General features: G+C 43.4%; 2 protein-coding genes across 15 annotated transcripts in view; one reads left to right on the top strand and one right to left on the bottom strand.

Moving 5' to 3' along the window:
- The window catches only part of LOC122478347 (serine/arginine repetitive matrix protein 1-like), a 74,216-nt gene extending 69,504 nt beyond the window's left edge, over positions 1 to 4,712 (bottom strand). For 3 of the 10 annotated variants that reach the window (XM_043571974.1, XM_043571975.1, XM_043571976.1), the window contains exon 1: positions 4,440 to 4,711. In XM_043571974.1, coding sequence (XP_043427909.1) covers positions 4,440 to 4,467 — 28 coding nt within the window. In that variant the 5' untranslated portion in view covers positions 4,468 to 4,711. Of the gene's footprint in view, positions 1 to 4,439 lie in introns of all 10 variants that reach the window. The other 7 variants (XM_043571979.1, XM_043571981.1, XM_043571983.1 and 4 more) reach the window with 5 other exon arrangements.
- Positions 4,713 to 7,619: 2,907 nt separating this feature from the next.
- LOC122478332 (ankyrin repeat domain-containing protein 26-like) overlaps positions 7,620 to 26,341 on the top strand; it is a 28,970-nt gene continuing 10,248 nt past the window's right edge. The window contains exons 1-5 of one of the 5 annotated variants that reach the window (XM_043571957.1): positions 7,620 to 7,954; positions 8,376 to 8,431; positions 13,360 to 13,396; positions 13,962 to 14,012; positions 19,002 to 19,074. In XM_043571957.1, the coding sequence (XP_043427892.1) occupies positions 7,797 to 7,954; positions 8,376 to 8,431; positions 13,360 to 13,396; positions 13,962 to 14,012; positions 19,002 to 19,074 (375 nt within the window). In that variant the 5' untranslated portion in view covers positions 7,620 to 7,796. Of the gene's footprint in view, positions 7,955 to 8,375; positions 8,432 to 13,359; positions 13,397 to 13,961; positions 16,103 to 19,001; positions 19,075 to 26,341 lie in introns of those variants that run through there. The other 4 variants (XM_043571958.1, XR_006295941.1, XR_006295942.1 and 1 more) reach the window with 4 other exon arrangements.

Here is a 26,341-nt window from a genome sequence, read left to right as displayed (position 1 = left end):
GTAGCTTCCACACTGATTCCAGCAGGAATGCCCGATCTTCCTGACCATATTGATTATTTCATCAGTTGGTTAAGTGTCCCTCTCTTGATTTCGACCCAGGTCATGATCTCAAGGTGTCTGGGATCAAATCCCTGCCTGGGATTCCACCCCGCTCCCTCAATCAATCATTCAATCAATCAATCAATCAATCAATCAATGACCTTTTAAAAGTTGCCCAACAGAGTATGTAAACTGACGCAGTCAATATGAAAAAACAATATGGAAGTGCTTCAAGACATTTAAAAAAGAAGTACCATTTGATCTAGCAATCCCACTTTGGGCTAACACATCCAAAAGTATTGAAATCTGGTCTTCTGAATGATACCTACACTCCCGTGTTCTGCATTCACAAAAGCTAATATAGCGAAACAACTGAAGGTCCATTGATGAACAAATGCACAAAGACAATGTGGTGTGTCCATACAATGGGTGACTATTCAGCCTTCAAAAGGAAGGAAATCCTGTCAGTTGTGACACCATGGATGGCCCTGGGGGACTTGGTGTTAAGCGAAATAAGCCAGACACAGAAAGACAAACACTGCAGGATGACACTTACATGTGGAACCTAAAATAGTCAAATGCATAGGAACAGAGAATAGAATAGGGGCTGGAGGGAGGGGAAAGGGAGGAAATGTTGGTGTTCGGGGCACCAAGTTTCATTTATACAAAAGAAGTCAGTTCTGGAAACCTACCTTGCCACATAGGGCCTGTGATGAACTGCTTGAAAATCAGTAAGAGTGAGTTTGTAGGTTGAGTCCCCTTACCACGAAAGAAAAAGAAGAAAAGCCCCAACAGACACTGTTTGGGCAAATACCTTTATCTGGGTGAGACAGTATAGAAATCAGAACAATCCAGTCATTGAGAGCATGGGGTTGGTGCCTGTTGGGCTGTGCCTAAGTTCCCTGTACTGCACAATGAAAACTTTCTTAGGGGCTGCTTACTAGTGCTATGGTATGAAGTTGAAAGTGACTAAATGCAGGAAAAGTCTTCGGAAAAAAAATGACCGATGGTTCAGAAGCAGTGTGTTTAAGTGTTCAGTCACTAAATGTCTGGAACATTAACCTAAACACTTGGTAGTGGTTGAATCTAGAGTGGGGACTTGGATGGCTACAGGACAAAGGAGGATGGAAGCTTCCTTTTCATCCTGTCCATGGCTAGGACGCTTTACAGCTCATGGGGAAGTCCTGTTACCACCTCCTGGGATCCCCATATCAACCCCGTGGGGCAGAGAGGGCAGGGCCTGTGACCCATATTTTCTGTGAGAGATTAAGTGACTCACCAAGATTCACTATTCTGAAGAGTGGGAGGTCCAGGATAGGAATGTAGATGTTGCCCGGGGACAGAGATCCCTGAAAATCTGGGACCTTCCCAGGGCACCTGAGATCATGCCTTGAACCCCTGAGCCAGGTGCTCCCCCAGTCTCTTTATCAAATCTTCCTCCCCAAGGTCTCTGTGGAAGACAGTTGATGCCCTGGAGGAGGTGCCTAAGCTAGGAGAAAAGTGCAAATCCTAACTCAGCCTCCCAACTCTAGGTTTCAACCCCTGACCCAAGGCACAATGCAGTTACCACCAAGTGAAGCCCTTCTGAAGGAGCAGGGGAAGCCCAACAGTGGCCATCCTCACCCGGCCTCCACACTACCAGGGCTCTCACAAGGAGCCTTCCCCAACGGCCACTTGGCCACTTTCAGTGGCCAGGGGTCTGCTCAGCTCCCAAGCTGACTCTGAAGCCACGACATTCCAAACCAACTGTCACGTGACGGCTCTGCCCAGAATTAGCTTCCCTTCAGTTGACTAAGCCTGGCTGAGCAGCTACTGTGAATTAACTGCCAAATTGGCCCATCGGGCTGGTGCTTTGATGGTTTATTGAGTGTAGGCTGGGACACTTAACGTGGCACTGACTATTGGTCTGTGGAGCCATCTGAGCAGCCAGGACTAAGGCCTGGCTGGTGGAGGGCAGGGGCTGTACTGGCTCTGAGTGGGCCCCTTCCCAGTTCCTCCTCCTTCCCCAAAATCTGATCTGTACGGACTCCTCATCCTTCTTGAGACCCTGCAGTGGCAGGGGCCCATGTCCCATCTCCTTTTAGATGGACCCCTCCATACCCACGGCCTGGAGAAGGCTCCTCCCCCTCCACCGCCATGACTCTCCCTAAGGACTCTCCCAGGTGATTATAACCAACCCTTTACTGAGAGACTAGATTCAAATCTAGGCACAGCAGTCTGTGTTGTTTAATCATAAATCCTTTGTTATGAAGCTCATGAATGATTAACAAATTGTACATAAGGAAAGCCCACCACTGAAAACCAAACAGTATTATTAATTATGTGCTATTTTTCTTCTAGTCTTGCCTTGCGATGCTACCCGGATATGTATTCATTAAGCATGTCAGCTATTGGCTTTCATTTACTAGCAAGCAATGGGATAGTTCATTAAGGAGCAAAGGCCCCACTGGAGCATGGGTGAGAGTGTCAAGACAAGGAGGATGGACACCGGGCTAGTAATCAAATGTTTGAGTTCTTATTGGTCACGGCCCCTAAAGCGTGTAGTTCTTGGGAATCAAGCTGTTTTTAGGGCTCATGCTGATAATGTTACCGAATATACTACATTATGTCCCTGGATCTTTTTTCCTGAATGAGTCTTCACACACCACATGCAACGGGGCCTGAACTCGTCACCCAGGGAGCAAGAGATGCATGCTCCAGCAGCTGAGTAAGGCACCAGCCCGTCATGTTCCCGATTCTTAATCAGATTTGTGCCGTGTCCTGAAGAATGACCACACCATGAAACTGACTGAGCAGGCGCTGACCAGCTCTCTAACTCAGCTGTACAAGGGAGCAGCGATGAGGGTGATGGCACAAGGTTCATCGTGAATTGGTACTTTGAGGCTTCATTTTCGTTGTCTCACGGGTAGGCTCACAGAACTTCAGCATTACTAGGGCTCACTCGTATTGACAATGCCATCCAACACCTCTAAAGGATCTCCTCAGTCCTTACTGGACTCAGGCCAAGTGCTGAGGAGTAGCTCAGCACTGGCAGAATTTGACCAGGTTTTCCTAACTTGTGCCTCCAAACTTTCAGAATCTTTGAACTGACCAGAACCATGTAAGATTTCTAGATCCTTTTCATATTAGTGACTACGGCAAGTTCTATAATAATCTGGCTTGAGAGTTTCCCTGGGCTATGGGACCACAGAGACTACCTCATAATAGTAGATAGCATGTGGGATTTTCCTTGGTCCAGGTGATTCCTGACATACACACACATGCTGGAATTGCTTTGCACAGCCAGTGATCCCATGGCTAAGTAGAAGTGCAGCTCAGTAGTTAAAGCATGAGCATTGGGACTACAGGCCTGGGTTCACATCCTGACTCTTAGGAGTTCATGCCCCTGGACACAAGAATCTCTGTGCCTCAGTTTCTCCTCCTGAGAAGTAGGAAGAGTAACAAACCATCACATATGTTTGTGATGGCATTGAATGAATTATTGCATGGAAAGTGTGCGGTGTATGACAAGTGGTCAGAAAGATTCATTAGAGGGTATAGATATTAAACGAGACCTTACAATTTTGCAAGTTCCAGAGGTGGATTCAAACCTGGGACTCTGAGTTCCCAGACCATTGTTCTATGACACACAGCTGCTTTGCTTTGCCTAAAAACTATCATTTTACCTCAACATAATTTAGTTTTGACAGAATCAGAGGCATAAAAGAAAAAGGAACACAAAAGAAAAGAAAAAAGAAAAAAAAAGCTGTTGGTGACCCCTGGATCCCACTCTCTGTGACCCTTGACCAGAAATATTCATGATTGTTCTCCAGAGTGATCCAATGTACACAGTGTAATTCTGGATAACACCCAAAGGATAAAAGTAAATGTGTGTTTGGGGGCCACAAATGGTTGAAACTCTCATATTGTTCGGGTCTCTTTGGACAACTCTTTATGTGAATGAAGGAACACATCTCCCCAAATACTGAACCCAATACCCCTTTTTGGTATAAAGAGTATAGGGAAAGCATGTTAAAAACAATGATGGATACCTTCCATATCAACCATTCTGGATCCACTCTACATTTCTGTAATGAGTAATTTGAATACATACTTTTGGAGTTTTAAAAGATCCTACATTACAATAGACATTGCCGTATGTTTTCTCCTAGGAATACCTAGTGGTGACAAGAAAGGGGTGCAGGATATAGTCCATTTTTCTCAATGGAGAAAAAATATCAAGGGAGCTATCTTGATAGAATAACCGAAAATCAAGAGATAAAACAAAACTACAAAACATATCCATAACTCCGTACGACCAGATAGAGAGAGGAGATTTTAAACCATGAAAAAATATTTTGAGCAACAGCTAACTGTCCAGTTAGTAGCAGACAGTGTTAAGAAGATCTTTATGAACATACCACCGCAGCAACAAATCAGATTGCCCATCTTCGAAGACACTAGGTACAGATCTGAGAACTCACTCGTTATCAGAGTTGAACTGCTCAGCTCAGAGACTGGCAGTTGGAAAAAACGGGCATCTTACATCATTTCATCGCCATGGCAACAGAGCTTTCATGGGGAATGCAGGTGCACACCGTCCAACTTCTGCTGGGTGGACAGGTGCATCTCTACAGAGACAGGGGCACCATTGGAGATTAAGTGCTTGTGTTTCAAAAGCTGAATCCTGGTCTCACACGTTGTCATTCTCTGTTTTGAAAATAAATTACATGAAGGGAAATGACCTGACCCCTCCAACACCAATTATAATCACTAGTCAAAATTTCAGGGTGAAGAGGGAAAAAGAGAATATTTTGAGAATAGAGAGAGGTCCCATTTTTTATTTAAAACACAATCCATACCCATTTCTACCAACCTCAGTCCAAGGACACCTCTAGAATGAAGTTCAAAATTTGTCCCAGATGAAATACTAGAAGTAATCATTATATCTTAAAGTAATTTAGTCAGGTTATAGACCCATTAACTATAAACACAATTTGATGTAGAGTAATTACATAGAAGGCATATTTATTTTCTTAGCAAAGGTGTGGGACAAGGAGTTTACCTTTAGCTCTTCCCTGAAACACACATGCCTGTGTTTTTAATAAAAAAACTATCAGCTACATTAATCACATGTTTTTTCTCTACCAAATTAGTCTAGAAGTTCAGAATCCGGGATGGTACATATAGAAAAAGTCATAAAATGAAAAATAGTAATTAAAATAATATTTACATTAAGAAAATAAAAAGAAAAATTTCAACTAAAACTAAGGTAAAATTTTCTTGTGTCAATATGGGAAAGGTGAACAGAAATGTTATCGTGTTCTTTTTGAATGATAGAATCAGACTTCTATTAATTTTATATGTCCTAAATCTTAAGATTTTCGACTCTGCCATTGTATGTATGTTTTACTCAGAAAAACAATAGGGAAGGTATTAAATTAATATAAATGTTATAAATGTATAAAATTAAGTAATAAAGATATGTATTTACATCGCAAAAAAAGAAAAAAAATGTCCAGGGCTTTGAGCTGAGATGCAAGGAGGACCCAGACTTAGCAGGATCCCCCGTTCTGTCTGCATGTACTACCTGGCCTAGACATGAACCCAGGACAAGGGTGACTTTCAGGATTCCAACAGGGCACAATTCTCCACCTTCTAGGTCACTGTTCTCTGATAAAAATTATGCAAAGCACATACATAGTTTTGGCTTTGCCAGTAAACACACTGGAAAAAGGAAAATCAAAAACCGTGAAGCTAATGTGAGTAATATATTTTTGATCCGATACATCCAAAATGTTAAGATTTCCACTGTGACACATGAAACGCGACCACATTTCAAGGGCTCGAGAGCCGCTCAGAGCTGGTTGCTACCATAGAGGAGAGTGGAGATAGAGATCATTCACAGCACAGCAATAGAGTGGACGGTACGTTCAGGATCTCCTAGGCTCTACTTTAGGAACATAATGAAATAATCCACTTTGTCAGACTGAGTCCTGAGAATCACATCTCTGCCTGGAATCTCCAGACCCAGAGTCAGTGTGTGACAAAACCACATCCGTGTTGCCAAGCATGGATTGGATGGTAGGCACTCAGTAATGGTTTAATCATCTAAATTCTCCATCTTGCTATCTCCTTGGCCACCTCCTTTAAAATGTGAGAAACCAATTAATTTAATGACCGTATAGGAATCATTTAAACTAACTAAAAGAATTCAGCGCTCCCCTCACCTCCCCTTGAATCCTGGCCTCCAGACTTACATTGGAGTTTCCCTCTCTCACTCACTGTATTCACATCCTCTCAATGCCCCATTAGTCCAATATTACTGTTACTTAATTCAGGTACATACTAGATTATTGTACCTGGAGAGAGTACCTTCCCAGTTCTCTGGGACACATGATATTGGCTTCTGGTGGTCCCCGATCAGGGAGAAATTGGGCCCCCAGGGGACCTCTGGCAAATTCTGGATACATTTAAGGTGTCAACAGTGGGGAAGGCACGGCTGGCATTTGGCAGGCTGAGGCCAGGGATGCAGCTAAACACTTTGTAAGGCATCCTGCAGCTCCTCACAAGACTTACCTTGCGCAAAATGTCAACAGAGCCCAGTTTAAGAAACCCTGTCTTAAGCCATGTCTATTAAGTCTCTCTAAGAAAAAGGAGGATTCCTCCCAATCTCTTTGAACCCAATGTTAAAGGGTCGCTATCTATCTATCTATAAGGAATTAGGCACAGCCCCCACTGGTGTGAATGCAATAAATATATTCTCAGAGTTAGATTTTGTAAAAAGTAATGAGGGCTCGCCTGGCTGGCTCGATCCATGGAGTGTGTGACTCTTGATCTGGGAGTCGTGAGGATGAGCCCCAAATGGGTGCAGAGATTACTTAAAAGGAAAATTAAAAAAAAAAAATTTAAGGTTTATTTATTTTTGGGAGACAGAGAGACAGAGTAGGGGAGGGGCAGAGAGAGAGAGGGAGACACAAAATCCAAAGCAGGCTCCAGGCTCTGAGCCAGTCAGCACAGAGCCCAACACACGGCTCAAACTCACGAGGCGCGGGATCGTGAGCTGGGCCGAAGTCGGATGCTCAACTGACTGAGCCACCCAGGGGCCCTGTTAAAATCGAAAATGCGACGCCCCGAGGACCTTCACGCTAGGGGCCAGGCTGCGCGGCGGGCGGCGGCGGCGCCTCACCGGAAGCGCGGCAGGGCGGCGGCTCACCGGAAGCGCGGCGGCGGCAGCGGCGGCGGCTCCTCACCGGAAGCGCGGCGGCCGCGGCGGCGGCGGCTTCTCACCGGAAGCCCAGCGGCGGCGGCGGGGGCTCGTCACCGGAAGCGCGGCGGCCGCGGCGGCCCCTCACCGGAAGCGCGGCAGAGGCAGCGGCGGCGGCCGCGGCTCCTCACCGGAAGCGCGGCGGCAACGGCGGTGGCCTCTCACCGGAAGCGGGGCGGCGACGGCGGCGGCGGCGGCGGCGCCTCACCGGAAGCGCGGCGGCGGCGGCGGCGCCGCCCCACCGGAAGCGCGGCGGCGGCGGCGGCGGCGCCGCCTCACCGGAAGCGCGGCGGCGGCGGCGGCGGCGGCGGCGGCGCCTCACCGGAAGCGCGGCGGCGGCGGCGGCGCCCCACCGGAAGCGCGGCGGCGGGTCACCGGAGGCGCGGCGCGGGCGGAGGCGCGGCGCGGCCTGACGTAACCGGGCGCTCGGCCCCGCCGAACGCAGCTGACGCTGCGCAGCCAGAGAGCAGGCCCCGCCGCCGCCTGGGCTTGGAACGCAGCGCGCGCGGCCATGGCCTCCGGCGCCGCAGCTAAGCGGGCGCAGGGCGAGCGGGCGGCGGGACGGCAGCCCCGGCCCCGTCCCCAGCGCGGGGCTGACCGTGTGCCCCCTCGTCTCGTCCCACAGAGGCGGACCCTCGACAGAGGCTGCTGCGCACCGTCAAGAAGGAGGTGGGTGCCGCAGGCGGGGGCGGGGGCTCGGGGCGCGATCCTGGGGGAGGGGCTTCCAAAGATGGATCCAAAGATCGAGCAGACAGCGTTGGGATCATTAAGGTGCTCATAACAGAAGAGAGCTGTCCCTGCGGTTTTTGAAACAGAAAAGTTTCTGTGGTTTTTAAGAAGAATTTTCAGAGGAATTTAATTTATTCATGTCCATTTGTTCACTTCACATGTAACTCTTCAGTGCCTGTTAGCTGCTAAGTGTTATCCTGTTGTTGTAGAATACAAACGTTCCCAAACCAGGCTCTGCACCCCAGGAGTTTGTTTTCAGCACTGTCCTTTGTGTTATTTACTCTATTTAGTGCTTACTAGGTGCCAGAGTCTCGTAGAGCTTGTAGCGATCATTGTTATTTTGTGTTGGCATTTGTTCCAGGTACCGTAAGCTCCCGGTGAGGAATCCGAGTTTTCAAGGACTGGGTAGAATCGACGGTAAGCGTGCAGAGTGAGTCGTTCAGTTTGCCAGGTAGAGAGGCAGAAGGGCCGACATTTGTGTGTTTGACAGTGTTTGCAAACTGTCACGATTACGTGCTTGGCGGGGTACACAGCAGTGCAGAGGCGAAGGTGTGCGAGTGACCTTAGCGGGATTTATGAGCAGCTGGGTTTTGCTGGTAGAAAACGTGTGCTAGGACAATGGTTGGGAATGGGGTGAATACCTAGGGAAGACAAGCTTACGGAAGTTTCTTAGTGCTGTAGGAAGGAGTAGATCTTCCCCGATAGGCCTCGGGCAATTTCTTCGGTGGAATGCTTTTAGCGGCAAATAATGGGTGACGTCTAACAGTGACTAAAACAGCAGGAACCAGAAACGTTTTGATGGTTCAGTGATGTCATCAGGATGCCAGTCGTCTCTTGTTCAGTTTTGGAGCTGGTGGTCTTTTTCTTTCTCCTTTCCGGGGTGGCTAATTAGCCACGGCTCCAGGTGTCACATTCTCGCACGGCAACTTCCAGTGGGTGGGAAGGACTGCTTTCCTTTGGGTGTTTCTTTTCACTAGGAAGAGGCTTGCAGCAGACTTCCTCTAACATCTTAAAGACTAGGTTAGGTCACACACTCATTCGCAACGGGTCCCTGGTAAATCAGGTTCTGTGATTGGCTTAGAATAATCCTTTCTCTTTTTGAAGCCGGGGTGAGGCCACCTTCTCTGTGTATGGAGACAATAAATATCCAAATAAAGTTGTGATTCTCTAGCAAGAATGAAGACTGTGCAATGGCTCTTAGGGAGGGAGCCAGCAGTATTTGATGCAGGGATTTTGGAGGATTTGAGGCAGAAGACTAATAGGATTAGATTTGAGTTAGGACACTCCGGTTGATGCATAAAATACAGATCACCAAGCCTTTTTCCTAAAGAGCCAGTGAATGTTTTAGGTGATGTGGTCTCTGAGCTCTGCCCTTGTAGTGTGAAAGCAGCCATAGCAGTATGCAAGTGAAGACATGGGACTATGCCCCAAGAAAACACTGTTTACAGAACCAGATGGCAGGTAGGATTTGGCCTGTGGCCGTAGTTTGCTGAAGCCTCATATGGAGGATAGGTTATAGGAAACCACATAAAGAGACTGGGAGGCAAAGGAAGCTCCTGTTTCCTTAGCCTAGTATTAGGCCACTATGAAACTTTCAGCTGTGTAGATTGAAAACGTCAGGGGGTTCAATTTATTCCATTAATTTTTCTTTCTGGGCCTTGTGTCTTTCTCATTTGTTTTGGTTAACTTTGTTTTAATCATTTAAGAAATAAGAATAATATTTGGTGCCTTTTTTTTTCCCTGCGAAAATCATCAGTTAAGAACTCATGTTTGACTAGGGCGCTGGCAGGGGAAAGATAAAGCAGAGACCGAAACAGTATAGTTAATACGAATTTGTGATTCCTGACTCTAAAAAGTTAGGGGGTGAGAGAGAACTCTCAGAAGATTCCGAGGTTTCCAGGTTGTGTGCAGGCATTTAAATTGGACATGAAGAATGAGTAGGACTTTATCAGATGAACAGAGGAGAGCAGGGGGAATGAGGACACAGTAATTATGACTTTTGATTATCTTGGCAATAACTGCCTTTAATAGGTGAACTATTTTTTAATTTTCTAAGAAATGAAGGAAAGGAAACAAACAAAAAACTATAATCAGTAGTATGTTTTTATACTGGGTCTGATAGGTCTGTTTTTTCTAGAACAATCCCTGTTACTTCTCTTGATTCCTATCTGCCAGAAAAAATGAACTAAGTCCTAGTGTGTGGGAGAAAGTTAACTGATTTTTCATATTTGAGAGGAACTTGTATATGGTAGAACATAGTGGCAACCACCAAGATTCTCTTTTTTTTTTTCTGAGTAAAATAGGATTGTTGCTTGTTGCACGCTTTCTGACATCAAGATTTCATCTATTCCTTTTAAACCATTCTTCAAATGGATATATAGGAATGTAGGACTTTTCAAGGCAAATACCAAGAAAAAGAGTTTCCAGGAAAGGTATTCTGTGACATAACCTTCTGACTGTAACCACGTGTAAGACATCAACCCAAATAATAGAAATTTCGTATAACTCAGTTGTGTTGGAGGCACCCTAACGACACCCAGATTTGATTATTGACTAGAAGAGCTCACAGACTTCGGCATATACTTGTACTCGTGCCTGTGGTTTGGTATGGGGACAGGCTGGAAAGGCCAATCTGCACCGAGCAATATCGTGCATGGGGTGAAGTCCAGAGGAGACCAAGCGCAGGCTTCCAGGAATCCTTTCTGTATGGAGTTAGTAGGATGTGCTAAATTCCTCCAGCATGAAATTAGGACAGCACAAGTGAAATGTTGTCGGCCAGTACGAGGCTTATGGATACTCAGTGCCCGAGGTTTCATCAAATGCTAATCACATAGCCATCTTCTCCTTAGCATGTCCCCAAATTCCAGGTGTCCAGAAGGAAATCAAGTGTGCGGCCTGAAGCACATTGATTGTACCAGCACTTAGGCAGAGTGAGCGACTCTTAACCAGCTAGGGAATGGTGGGAACCCTCCTGAAATCCAAGATCCCAGGGAACCACCAAGGGCCAGTCATTCAAGCAGGATGTTCTGAGGGTAGCCCTCTTTGGCCCGCTGGATGAAACCTGTTCTGCATAGGAATTATAGCCCTGACTTAATTTTTGGTGCTGCCTTAAGAGTTTATTGCACTAGCAAGTAATATGATGGTTACCATGGTACTGGTTTCAGTTTCATCATCCATATGAAGTAGGTATTTGCACAAAAATTACTAGGGCAATATTAGATCATTATAATCTTTTTTTATGTGGCTAAGCTTTCATTATGACTCTTACATATGGTAAATGTAATGATTTTCGACTTAAAATTAGAATAAAATCTCTTAATTATATGGAAAACCCAGGTTTGATTCATAGTGCTGAATCCCTGTTTAAATTTTTTTTTTCAACGTTTTTTTTATTTATTTTTGGGACAGAGAGAGACAGAGCATGAACGGGGGAGGGGCAGAGAGAGAGGGAGACACAGAATCGGAAACAGGCTCCAGGCTCCGAGCCATCAGCCCAGAGCCTGACGCGGGGCTCGAACTCACGGACCGCGAGATCGTGACCTGGCTGAAGTCAGATGCTTAACCGTCTGCGCCACCCAGGCGCCCCTGAATCCCTGTTTATACTTACAAGATATTTGATCATATTCACCAAGTGTTTTCTTGCCTAAGTATACAAATAACTTTTGTATTTTTGTATTTTGCTGTATGTATTTTCATATACTTCCATATAGGAGACAGTCCCCCTATTGTGTTACTTTGATCTCTGTCTTAATTTTCAAGGTGACTGTATCATGCGTTAATATATGCTAAGAGTAGCTTCAGTGGATACCATGTGTTGTTGTTGGTGGTGTTTTATGCATTTAAGAAGCCTTATTTTTACAGAAGTTTTAAGTTCACAGCAAAATATAATCGAAAGTACAGAGTCTCCATATACCATACCCCTGTACACACCTAGCCTCCCCTGTTGTCAACATCTTGCACGACAGTGGTCCATTTTTAGTAGTATATTTGTTTCAGTTCCTTGGTTTAGTTTTGAGCAAGAGAGCATGCATGTGTGTGAGCAGCAAAGGGGCAGGGGAGAGGGGGGAAAGAATCCTGTGCTGTCAGGACAGAGCCTGATGTAGGACTTGATCCCATGAACTGTGAGATCATGACATGAGCTCAGATCCAGACTTGGATGCTGAACCAACTGAGCCACCCAGGCACCCTGAGAGCAGTGGTGCATTTTGTATGGACACTAACTCTTCATTTTGAGGCCCAGTCTCTAATTTGCATTAGTGTTCATCCTTGGTGTTCTAGATTCTATGAGTTTTCACAAATGTGTAATGATGTGAATCCACCTTTGTGGTATCGTGTGAAAGAGTTTCACTGCCTTAAAAGTCCTCTGTGCTGTACCCCTTTATCCCTTCATTCACCCCAACCCTTACCTCCATAGCCGTGCTCTTTCCAGAGTGTCATATAGTTAGAATCATACGGTGGATATCTTTGAATGTTTAGAAAGTTAAAATTCCCTGGTAATTGAAGGTCGGCATTCAAGATATTCTTTGCCCTTTGTTTTGTTTTGTTGCTCTTCAGTAGAGGATCTGATGACCTATGCCTTCCATGAAAAAAAGCATGATTTCTCTAGCTGTGTGTCACCTAATGGGGAGGGTTGAGAAAAATGACATCATGAACCACTACATAGCACTCACATTGGGATCATCCTCCTCTGTGATGTGCGGTGGGTGTAGACAGACGCTCTAGCAATGGAAGAAGACAGTCCCAAGAGGTTAGAACTTTATCAAAGCGGAATGCCAAATCCTTCTTACTTACCTTGCCATTGGAAATAAGGTCAGGGAAGAGTGTGTTTGCTATGGTGTGGCCATGCTGCAAAGGACAATAGCTATAGAGCACACTTTGTGAGGCTGTGTTTCATCCTAAAAGTGAACAGTCTCTACTGAAGGCTGGGGCAGTTCTGCCGTGTTAGAGCAAAATAAAGATACTGTCTTTTAACTCCTCTAGTAGTGGAAGTCCAGAAAAATCATGGTAGTTTCAGTTTGACATTGTCAGCTTACGACCATCATTCTCCTAACGATACCATTTTTCTCCAGTGTCATAGAGTCAGTCAGTGATGGTCATTGGAAACATCGGTTCACCTGTAGGTGTCAAATTCTGATAAAACCTATTCTTGCTTTTGGTCAATAAGGAGGAGAAAGTAAGATTTCTTAGTGCTTGAACCCTACCAATCGTATAATTACCATTCAGTGTAGTGCGGTTTCCAGGTGTGGTCCCAAAGGCATACTTTTTAACAAATCATAAGCCGTACACTTGTAATTTCCTCTATTTTTCGATTGTTGATTTAACATGTATTTTGCTTTCTTCTCTAGGAGGAGATAAGAATGCTGAGGAAGACTCTATAACCAGGTAGGATTTTTATGGATTTGTAAAAATCACATTTGTTGGGGTACCTGGGGGGCTCAGTCGGTTAAGGGTGTGACTCTTGATTTCCACTCAGGTTTGTGAGTTCAAGCCCCACGTCGGGTTTTGCGCTGACAGGCTCCATGGGATCTCTTCCCCTCTTTCTGTGTGCACTCACTCTCAAAGTATAAAGGAATGAAATGAAATGAAATGAAATGAAATGAAATGAAATGAAATGAAATGAAATGAAATGGAAATTGAAAGGAAAGGAAAGGAAATGAATGAAGTGAAAATTATGTGTTTCCTAAGGGAACGCAGAGAACAAAAGCAGTTGTTGTGTGTTCTACCCTGGACTAGACACTATGTCTTATGGGTAACATCTGTTCAGTTATATAGTCACTGCATAGCTTTGCAAAGTAGCTGTGTTATTGTAGCCTACCTTTTATTTCTTTGGCAAATGTGGTTCAGGGAGGTGGATTACTCGCCCCATGATTGCATAGTTAATGAGTAGCTGAGGGCTTTGCCCATCAGCCCGTGAAGCTTCCACATCCATTCTCTGGTTCCTCAGCAGCTCTGAGATGAAGATAGAGATCCTAGTGCAGATCAACTCAGAATGTCAAAGGTAATGATGTCGGAACTCTAATTGAGGGTTTTCTTAAGAATCCAGGTTAGTCCAAGCATTTGCCCTTATATACTTGACCACTAGTGCTGACAAAAGTCATTAGTGCAGTGGCAACTAGTCCCTTGCTTTTACCATCAGAGATTTTAGGGTGGATGTCAGCTATGGCCATGGTGTCACGGCTTTTACATAATAAGCAAGATCTTGTCAGGCAGCTCCTTAGATGTGGTGATATCTCCTCTTTTGAGCCAAATGATTTTTCTGTAAGGGAAGGATATCTAGTTGTAGACCATGTTACGTTAATTAAATTCAGCCTCTCTTTTGAGGATTTTGCTCTATGATTCTCTGTTGCCTAAGTTCCCAGTCTGGTTTCCCTTTGGGCTAGTACCCTTGACTAGTTCTAGGAAGCTTTTTCTTTGTTTGGAGTTGTGTTTCCCCATGACTTTTCTGTACTGTGTTTTTGCCTTTTAACTTTTTTCTCTGATTTTCTTGGTATTTTTTTTCCATTAATTTTTCCACTTCTGCCAGCGAAGGACTCTCCATTTCTCCAGAGGCCAAATCAAAAGCACTTAGAATCTCATGATTTAGGGAACCTCAGAGATTAATTCATCAAAATACCCTCTGGTACTTCAACCTCTGTTTAACCTCCTTGCCCAATGGTTGTTTCCATGGAGAACTTGAAACTCAAAAGAGATTGAAGTGACCTATTTGGATATGATAAGTGACAGAAATGAGATTTCAATTCGGGTTCTTTTCTTGGTTTCTTTCTTTCCTTTACTTGTTTCTTTTTTGTCTTCATCTTGCAGGCAAATGTTTTAATAATAGAAAGCTGGAGAGTGTATCTTATGAATACAATGAAGGAGAGTAAGAATCGAATTAGCAGAGGAGAGCAGGTTTCAAGAAGAACAACACTGAGTTGGATAGGAATAAGAGTTTTAGAAGAGACGTCAGAATATGGGGGTTTATGCCAAGTAAGATAAAGGCGAATGACACGAATGAAGGACCCAGGATTAGGGGAGTTGTTTAGAAAGGCATATTCAACTAGAGTGTTCAAGAGGGTCCTGACCAGGTTTCTGGTTTTGTGTGTGTTGGGTTCATTGAAGGTGCGAGCATACTTCAGATTTTCTGATGAGAGAGATTAAAAATCATTTGAGCTGCTGGGAAGAGTCTGTTTACAGCAAGTAAAACTATGATATCATCTACTTCCACCCCAACTGAGGGAGGATGGCTTAGATCCACTGAAGGAATTGGGGGTGGGGGGTGGAGATTCTGAACAACAGAGATGTATGGCCCAAGGCAAGCTGTCTCCTCACTCCACTCTTTGCCTAAATCTGTGATGCCCTTCCCATGTACCTGGAGGGCTGGGCACGGGTAGGACTGACTTGTCAAATCAGTAAGGGAGCTTCATCTGGATAGGTGATAACATGCCTGTGTTGAGGTGACTGTGTGGATGACTGAGACTCCCAATTCGCTTGTTCTCCAGGAGCAGGACATGGCTCCTACCCTCGGTCATTTGAGCCCATCCTTGTTGTAGGAGTCTGTGCCTTCACAACCTAAAAATTGAAAGGTTGGAGAAAGCCACTGAGCCATGCCAAAGAGTGATATAGGAGTGGGAGCTCATCGGGAAGAAAATATTCAGGCAGCGTATAGAGAAATAGAGGCACAACTACCAGGACCATTTTGTTTGCAGTCTGTCTTCTTGGGTAGCTGAATGCCCCTGAAGGCGTGGAAGGTCTTGCTAGTTATGATGGACCAAAATAAGGCAAGACCAGTGGAGGAAAAGAGTTGACCTTGGTAAGTTTTTATCTTTTATTCTCTAGTTAGTACTTCCACTCATATCATAGAAACATTTACTTTGGTAAATTTACTTAATCGATGTCTACCTGACACACAATTTAAATGTGATGCAACAACCCTGGATGGTCCACCATGCCCGCCATAAGTGTCGCTTCCATCTGTTAACGTATAATGCTATTACGATACCACTGACTAGATTCCCTATGCTGTACCTTTGATCCTTGTGATTTATTCATTCTATAACTGGAACCCTGAACTTCCCTCTCCCCTTCACCCACTTTGTCCATCCCTTCACCTCCCCTCCCTTCTGGCAACAGTCAATTCTCTGTATTTATGGGTCTGTTTCTGCTTTTTCTCTGTTTGCTCATTTGTTCCCTTTTTTAGATTCTACATAGAAGTGAAATCATATAGGATTTGTCTTTCTCTGACTTATTTCACTTAGCCTCATACCATCTAGGTATATCCATGTTATTGCAGATGGCAAGATCTCATTCTGTTTTATAGCTGTGTAATATTCCAGTGTGTGTGTGTGTGTGTGTGTATGGGTGTGTGTATACATGGTCTGTTCATCTGTTGATGGACAATTGGGTTGCTTCCATATCTTGTCTATTGTAAATAATGCTATAATAAAGATAGGGGTGCATATATCTTTTCAAATTAGTATTCCATTTCCCTTGGGTAACGAAATACCCAGTAGTGGAATTACTGGATCCTATGGTATTTGTATTTTTAATTTGTTGAGGCCCCTCCATACTGGCTTTCACTGTGGCGATACCAATTTACATCCCGACCAGTGCACAAGGGTTGTTTTTTCTCCACACCCTGAGCATCCCTTGTTGTTTCCTGTGTGTTGAAATTGTGCCATTCTGACAGATGTGAGGTGAGAAGTCATTGTGGTAACGTCTGTAGATTTAATTTTCAACCATTTCAGAGAATTCCCTGCTTGTCACCCTTGGTTATGGAAACTCAGACTGGGTCTTTCCTGGAGATTTCACAGGTTAGGAGAGGTGGAGGCAAAACAGCGAACGGAAAGCTTTTTTAAAACGGGGTCCAAATTTTGTAAGACCTGTACTCTTGAAACCGTAAAACACTGATGAAAGAAATTGAAGGTGACGGAAAGAGAAAGACATCCGATGCTCATAGATGGGAAGAATACTTATTTTGAAAGTGTCTACACTACCCAAAGCAATCTACAGATGTAATGCAATCCCTGTCAACGTACCAACAGCATTTGTCACAGAGCTAGACAAACAATCCTAAACGTTGTATAGAACCACAAAAGACCTTGAATGGCCAAAGAAATATTGCAAAAGAGGAAACCTGGAGGTATCACAATCTCAGATTTCAATTTTATTCCAAAGCTGCAGTAATCCAAACAGTATGGTGGGTACTGGCGTAAAAAGTAGCCACATAGCTCAATGGACTAGAACCGAAAACCCAGAACTAAATCCACCACTGTATGGTCAGTTCATCTTCCACAAACAGGAAAGACTATGCACTGGGGAAAAGGCCGTCTCTTCACCAAATGGTGTTGGGAAGAGTGGACAAGCCACATGCAAAGAATGAACCTGGAGCAATTTATTTACCATACACACAAATAAAATGTATTAAAGACCTAAGTGTGAGACTTGAAACCATAAAAAAAAAAAATCCTTGAAGAGAGCACAGGCCGTCATTTCTCTGACTGTGGCTGTAGCAACATTTTACTAGTTCTGTCTCCTGAGCCAAGGGAAACAAAGCAAGAACAAACTATGGGGACTACATCAAGCTACAAAGCTTTTGCACCATGAAGGAAACCGTCAAAACTAAAAGGCAACCTCTGGGATGGGAGAACATATTTGCAGATGTTTTGCAAATCCAGTAAAGGGTTAGTATCCACAATGTATAAAAAATTGATACAAGTCAACACCCCCCTCCAAAAAACCCCAGTTTCAAAATGAGCAGAAGACATGACCAGACATTTTTCCAAAGACACCATACAGATGGTCAACAGACACATGTAAAGATGCTCCCCAAAACTACAACGAGATGCCACGTCACACCTATCAGAATGGCTAAACTCCAGGACACAAGAAGCAAGTGTCTGCGAGGATGTGGAGACAAGGGAACCCTCTTGCACTGTTGGTGGAAATGCAAGTGGGTGAAGCCCCTGTGGAAAATAGTATGGAGGTTCCTCAAAAACTTAAAAACAGAACTCTCCTATGATCCAGTAATTGCACTCGTGGATACTACCCAAGAGAATACAAAAACACGAATTCCATGGGACACACGCACCCCTGTGTTTATTGCAGCATTATTTCCAGTAGCCATCTCAAGCGTCCTTTGACAAATGAGTGAACGAGGAAGAAGTCTTATATGTATGTGTGTGTGGAATATGTATATCCATACACACGCACACACACACACACACACACACACACACACACACACACTGGAATATTACTCAACCATAAAACAATGAACTCTTGCCATTTGCAATCACCTGGATGGAGCCTGAGAGTAGTATGTTAAGCAAAGTCAGGGAAAGACAAACACCATATGATTTTACTCGTGTAGCACTTAAGAAACAACGGATGAGCAAAGGGAGAGAAAAAAGGGGGGACAAAGCAAGAAACAGGCTCTTAACTGCCGAGAACAGATGATTCCCAGAGAGGAGGTGTGTGGTGGGCGGCGTGAAGAAGGTGATGGGGATGATGGAGTGAGTGCCCTTGTCATGATGAGCACGGGGTGAGTATGGAGTTGATGAATCACTGTATTGTACAACTTAAACTAATATAACACTGGATTTTTAAAAAAATTTTTTTTCAACGTTTTTTATTTATTTTTGGGACAGAGAGAGACAGAGCATGAACGGGGGAGGGCAGAGAGAGAGGGAGACACAGAATCGGAAACAGGCTCCAGGCTCCGAGCCATCAGCCCAGAGCCTGATGCGGGGCTAGAACTCACGGACCGCGAGATCGTGACCTGGCTGAAGTCGGACGCTTAACCGACTGCGCCACCCAGGCGCCCGTACTGGATGTTAATATTACTGGAATTAAAATAAAACTTAGTGGAAAAAACAGAGGCCAACTTTTAATTATAATAAGAAACTTCGTTGAATAAACAGATAGCTGACCTTTCACTTAATTTTTGAAATTTTGTTTTTTTGTTTTTAAAAAAGTGAACATGTTTTTGTTGTATATTTTTGCTCTAAAGGCTTTCTGACAAACCTGGTCCTGGAGATTCATGGCCTACATCAGCTAGCCAAGACGTAGATTTCGGTACCAAGGTAAAGTACCCTCCTGTGAAACTCACTTTCCTGCTCTGAATTTAGTTTTCCCTCTTATTTACTCTGAAAATTTAAGAGTAGCCTGTGCATCATCATTTTATGTGTGTAATGGAAATTTAGCAAGTACAAACCCCTTGACAGATACATGACACGTTGAATTTTTTGTTTTGTTTTGTTTTGTTTTACTTTGGTAAATCCTAGGGGTGGGGGCTGAGAAAAGAATGGGCTGGAAAATATATAATGACCGTTGAATTATATTGGGAAAAGCTTTCCCATAATGGAGGAAATATGACATTTGGTTAAGGATAAGGATGCTTACTGTGATACTAACATGACTGATAATACTGAAGCCTAATGAAATCTTATTGGATCCAATTATCTATTGTATGTTGCCCCCGCCCCAGGCAATTTTTTATTTTGAGAGCGAGATACAGGATTTTCCTTGTCTCTATCCTTTGTTCTATATTTAGACTAAAATAATATAGAAAATGTAGAAACTTAGATGTTTACATTATTTCTCAACATTTACCTTACAAAGGTGTTTCCCTGTATTTTTGAAATAACTCCATGAAGAGTAAGTTAAAATTGTGCATCTCCCTGAAGAATACGTATTTTGCTGAGAAGAGTAGTCCTATGAGCAGAGGCTCTTCTTAGCCAAGTTGTCAAGTTTCTAATTTCAGAAATCTTTCATATTCTAGCTTTTAAAAATATCTCCTCCTAGTCCTTGTGTCTGATTCTAAAATTTAAAGTTTCAGACATCTGATAGTTATTTAAATATTCCTTTCAAAGCCCCTAAATCATTATAAGCTACTGGAGGTTAGGAAACATACTTGTTTGACTCCTGGAGCTCCTAGAATGAAGTCTTGCTTGGAAGAAGCAATGTCATAGGTTTTGAATGTGAAAAAATGAGTAGGGAAATGGAATTCCGTAGAATGGAATTTGAAAAGTAATGAAATACGCATGATGTATCACAATTAGATATGTGAATTTAAAAAGTCAGGCTTCAGTTTATATTCCGTTTAGTGTTTAATACGTATAAACGCAAAGGAATTCTATTGAGAAAATCAGGAGTTACATACGAAAGAAGGTTACCATATATTTTTAGTCTCCTCCCATTGTGAGCTTAGAATTGCAGAGAAAAAGTCCTCAGCCTTTGTTTTTTCAACCCCATCTGTGTCCCGTCACATACATCCTTTGAAGGTTCACATTTCTTTCTAGAATTCTCATTCCCAGTTCTTTCTCCATAGTGAAAGTTGATGTGTTAGAAACCTTTCTTTTTCTGTTTTTTCGTTGGTCCAGTAAGAATTTATAGCTTTTAGGAAGCGATAGATGCCAGTAATCGAACAATTTATTTTATAGTGAAAAAACTTAAATATTACAGTATTTATAACCAGATAACTGTAGAGTGCTAAAAGTCAGTATTATTAGGGATACACTGTGAATCAAAGCCTCTGTTTTACGTATACATTATATATATGTATACTATATATGCATACACTATATATTTATATACTATATATATACTATATATATGTAGTATATATATATAGTATATATATATACACTATATACATATAGTGTATATATATATGCCATATATATACACTATATATATACTATATATATACACTATATATATACACTATATATATTCACTATATATACACTATATATGTATACTATATCTATATATACTATATAGATATATATAACATATATATATATATACACTACTGTTCATAGTATATTCCCAATCCTACTTATGTACCTGTTGAAAAATATATGTTGTTTCCACTTACCTTATTTTGCTCACATTTCTCCTTTTCTTCCTTGTCTTAAGCTCATGCTTGATTGATTGGTCGTGTCTTATATTGTTTCCTTTTTTCCTCTTCTCCCCCCATAGTTTTTAATGTAATTTTTATGTTTTAAAAGTTTATTTATATTGGAGAGAGAGAGAGAGACAGACAGAGTGCAAGCGGGGTAGGGGTAGAGGCAGAGGGAGACACAGAATCCAAAGCAGGCTCCAGGCTCCGAGCTGTCAACACAGAGCTCAATGAAGGTCTCAAACCCACAAACCGGGAGATCATGACTCATGAGCTGAAATTGGAGGCTGAACTGACTGAGCCACCGACGTGTCCCACCCCCCCCCACCATGCTCTTTTTTAATGATTTACCCCTACCCTAATTTGTCTTTGCAGAAAACATTTCTTTAGTGTCTGTTCTTTTAGTACATCACTTTCTGTCAACTCCATTGTCAACATATTGGTTATGGAATTCTACTGTCTGTGTGTGGTTTCCATCCAGGACTCATTGCCCCACAAGGTTTATTATTCTTTTCTTCTCTTTCTTGGAAGGAGGTGAGCTAAATGTTTTTGTAATGTTTGTATTCCTCTTGGAAAGGGAGGGAGAGAGAGAAAGAATGACCAAGTGCTTGTTGTTGTGATCTGAAAATATGCAAGGTATGATCTCAGTCGTTTTATATTTGTGGAGGGCTGTTTTGTGACCCAGGATGTCATTTATATTGGAGAATGTTCAATGTGGACTTAAGAAGAATGTGCATTCTACTGCTGTTGGACGAAGAGATCTCAATATATCGGTGTTGATATCCATGTATGTAAATGTATATATTAAGGCCAATATATATGTATGTATATCTGAATACATCTGGTCCAATGACACATAGGATCTGTGTTTTCTTACTGATTTTCTGCCTTGACGATCCGCCTATTGCCCCGAGTGGAGTCTTAAAGTCGTCTACAATCATGGTATTTGTATGTATACATTTATTCATGTTTGTGATTCATCGATCCATACATGTGGGCCTTTCACTTTGGGGACATAAACATTTATAATTGTTAGCTCCTCTTGATGGATAGACCCCTTAATTACGATCTAATGTCCTTCTGAATCTGTTACTACAGTGTTTGGTTTAAAATCTAGTCTTTCTGGTGGAAGTGTGGTGACTCCAGCTTTCTTTTGACTTCTAGTAGCATGATAGGTGGTTCCCCATAGCTTCACTTTGACTCTGGAGGTGTCCTGGGGGCTAAAATCAGTGTGTTGTTGACAGCATATAGATGGATCTTGTTCTTTGGTTTTGTTTTGTGTTTTATCCATTCGGATTCCCTGTGTCTTTTGATTGGGGCATTGAGTCTATTCACACTCAGAGTGATTAGTTAAAGATATGGATTTAGTGTCATTGTGTTATCTGAAGGTTTCATGCTTTTGGTGAGGCCTCTGGTCCTTTGTAGTCTCTGCTGCTTTCCACTCACAGAGTCGCCCCTTAGGGTCTCCTGCAGGGCTGATTTAGTGTTCATGAACTCCATTAGGTTGTGTTTGTCTTGGAAAGCCTTTCTGTCATTTTCTATTCTAAATGACAGCCTTGCTGGGGAAAGGATTCTTTGCTGCATATGTTCCCATTTATCACATTGACTGTTTCCTACCCCTCCCTTCTGCCCTGCCAAGTTTCATTGGACAGGTCTCCTGCTACCCTTATGTGTCTTCCCTTGCAGATTAAGCCCCGTTTGTCCCTAGCTGCTTTCAGAATTCTCTCTTGATCTTTGTATTTTTCCGGTTTCGCTTTGAACATGTTGTGGTGTTGACCTGGTTTTGTTGATTTGGAAGGGAATTCTCTGTGCTGCCAGGACTTGGATGCCTGTTTCCTCCCCCAGATGAGGGAAGCTCTCAGCTATAAGTTGTTCAAATAAACCTTCTGCCCCTTTCTCTCACTCTTCTTCTTCTGGGACTCCTATGATGTGGCTATTATTTCGTCTTACTGAATCAATTAGATCTCTGGTACCTGCCTCGTGGTCTAGTCATTTCGTTTCTTTCCTTTCTCTGCTTCATCTTTGTCCATATCTTCTGTTTCACCGATTCTGTCTGCTTCTTTACCCATCCTTGCTGTCACTGCATCTAGTTTATGTTGTATCTCCTTTACAACATTTCGTTTTCAGCATTCAACGTGACGATTCCAAAAACTTGATCAGATATATTGTTTCTGTCTCTTTTGAGCACTTGTCTGGCTGTCCTTTCGTCCTGGAATTGTTTTTGAGGAGAATTCTTCCGTTTTGTCGTTTTGGCTAGTTTCCTGTCCTTTATGTGTTGTAATAGCTTGTTCTGTGTCCCACACCTGTGAGTACTACTGTATTAAGAAGGGGTCACACACTGTCCAGAGCCTGGCAGTCGAACGAGTGTTTTTGGGGTGTGTTGTGTGCACTCTTTTGGTGCATCTTTGCTTGCTTCTCACACTACTTGGAGTGGTAGTTTGGGCCTTCCACCCGGTGTGCTTTGATTTGTTTGTTGATGTAATCTTGGGAAAAAGGAGAAGAGGGTGGTGAAGAATCCTTAGCCCAAACAAAGAGAGAAGTGACAGGAGTGGAAAAAAAGACCAGGCAGTGACTCAAAGGAGCTCTAGGGCTTAATGTAGAAAGAGAGGGAGGAAAATGAAGGAGATCTGGAAAAGTATAGAGAAAATGCCCGATCAAACAAACAAGGAACCAGAACAGAAGAACAAAGAATCTCTCTCTCTCACACACACACACACACACACACACACACAAAATATACATGTATATATGTGTATATATGTATATATATATATATGTTTATTTACATATGTAAATATATATATACATACACTTCCTCTTCTCCCTGATTCCAGAGGGAGAAGAGGAAAGAGGAGGGTAGAACCAGAAAAAAGGGAAAAGACAAGAAAGGGAAAGAAAAGATGGGCGCCTGAGTGGCTCAGTTGGTGAAGCGTCTGACTCTTGAATTTGGGTCAGGTCATGTTCTCGCTGTTGGTGGGTTCAATACCCCCACCAGGCTCTGCAGTGAGAGCATGGATCCTCCTCGGATTCTCTCTCTCTCTCCCTCTCTCTGTACCTCTCCTGCTTGATCACTCACTCTCTCTCAAAATACAGAAATAAACATTAAAAAAGAAAAGGAAAGATAAAAAGAACTATAATTCAAATGAAAACAAACAAAAAAACTAAGAAAACCAGAGGAGAGTTGTCTGTTGGTGCCTGGGACTGGTGGCTGTGCTGGTCTAGGGGAGGGGCTGTCTGGTCCCATCAGTGTCAGTCTCACTCCCATAGAGAAGCAGTTACCAGGCACAGAGAGGCAGGGTTTGGTGTAATAGGCTGCCTCCACGGAGGCTCACTGTCCATTCCCTGAAGCCCCACGATGTAGGTCATGGGGAGAGAAATGGCGACCTCCCAATCTCTCCTGCCCACACGAGGTGTCTCAAAACTCACTGTTTAGGCCATCCTCACAGAATAGCCTGGGGGGCCGGCTTGCCCTGCTGCACAGTCTCCTGTGCTCCCTGAGCACTGAGCTGGGATTCAAAACCTTGTAGGATCCCGCTTTGCTCGGACCTGGTAGTGGAGTTGCACCACTGTGCGCAGTGGACAGAGGGCCTCTGGCTCGTGCCTGGCTCGTCTTTTTCCCTTGGGCAGGGCAATACCTCCTCTTTCCACCATACTCAAGGTGTTCTCTCCCAGTGTAGCCCTGAGATTGCTACCAAGCCTAAGGGCGGCTCCCTCCCCACCAGGCATGGGAGGTGGCAGCTCTGGTCTAGAGAAAGTCTGGAAAACTTGAACATTCTGTTTTTTGGCTTCTAAGGCTGTTTTGCAAAGTAGAAACTGGCTCTCTGGACCTCTCCTTGGTCGGTGGTCCGGACAGGTTTTCTCTTATCCAAATGCACTTCCCACAGCCTCTCTCTCTTCCTTTCATTTCTCCACCAAAGGGCTTCCCCCACTCTATGCCTGTGCTGCCCATTTTATTTCTTCCAATTCACATACACACACTTCTGTCCCGCCAAGCTGTCTGTTTGCACATGTGGAGATTTTTCTGTCCTTCTGCAGCCTGTGTTTCTGGCATTCCAAGTGTTGTGACCTCAATACTGCTGTGTTTGAGGGACAAGGGAAATTCTGATCCCCCTCCTCTGCCATCTGAACTCCTCCCGCCTCCCTTTACTTTCCTTTTCACAACTTCAGAGTTCTGTGTAGGTTTGCATTATTATATCAGTTCAATATGTTTTATAGATATTTATGATGGGCTTTTTTCTTACTTGAACTGTATTGATCTGAATTTTCTGTCTTTTTGTTTTTTTTAAGTTTATTCATTTATTAATTGGAGAGAGAGACAGAGAGAACACAAGTGGGGAGGGGCAGAGAGACAGAGGGAGAGAGAGAAGATCCCAAGCAGACTCTGCACTGTCAGCGCAGAACCAGATGGGGGGCTTGAACCCATGAACTGTGAGATCATGCCCGGAGCCAAAATCAAGAGTCAGGTGCTAACTGACTGAGGCATCCAGGCGGCCCTAACATTTTCTTCCTACGTCCACGGGGTACTTTAAATTTAATATGCCCTAGTTTAAAGACATTGTTTCTGACGCTTTCCCTTTCCTCTTTCCCGACTCTTTGTAATCTGCTCTGTCATTTGTGTTCCCTCGTCTAATAAATAGCATTCCCGAAACAGGAAAAGTCCTGGACTCCGAACTTCCCTGAAATGACCGCATGCTGTCACTCACCACATTCGATAGTTTGTACCTGCTTCCCATTTTTCATATGTTATTCCTGTAATTCACTCTCTCACCTATAATTTTGCAGTACTCTTCTGGTTTTGCTGTCTTTACGTTCATCCTACATTGCCTACATTGTCCTACATCCTACATTGCCAGAGTGACCTTTCTAAAATATACTTGTGACGAGGTCACTCCTCTGCTTATTCAATGGATCCCCATTACCTGAAGGAGAAAATTCTTGTTCTAGCATAACACTGCTCTTTTTTTTTTTTTTTTTTTTTTTTGGTTTCGTCCTGATGTTCCGGTAATATCTCTCTGTCTATCCCATTCCCAATAACTCTGTTCCAGGTTTGCCATATTGCATAGGTGTTGTCACTTACTATGTTATTTCATACTTGATCCTTTTGCTCATTCTAGAATGCCCTTCACACCCTCCCCGTGCACTTTGTCTTTTAAGATACAGCCCTATCTTCCCAGCGTTTGCTGAGCTTCCCAAATGTAAGTGTTTCCTCCTTTGTGCGTTCACTGTATGTTATTCACTTCCCTTGTAGAACTAGAGGATGGTATTTTTCTGTCCTTACCTGTTTTCATGCATCTCTACCGCTACTAGCATATAGAACAGGTCTGTCTTTTATTTCTCTTTCCAGCTCCTCCCCGGATCGTGGCTGTGACTTGACAGATACAGTATGTGCTTGTCTTTCCGAGTGGGTGAGTGCATGACCAAATGAATTAATGTGATGTTTTTCT

Source organism: Prionailurus bengalensis, unplaced genomic scaffold, assembly GCF_016509475.1.
Source record: "Prionailurus bengalensis isolate Pbe53 unplaced genomic scaffold, Fcat_Pben_1.1_paternal_pri Un_scaffold_51, whole genome shotgun sequence".
NCBI classification, from domain to species: Eukaryota; Metazoa; Chordata; class Mammalia; order Carnivora; family Felidae; genus Prionailurus; species Prionailurus bengalensis.
Note: the sequence above shows the minus strand (reverse complement) of the source record. Positions and strands in the feature narration are given on the sequence as shown.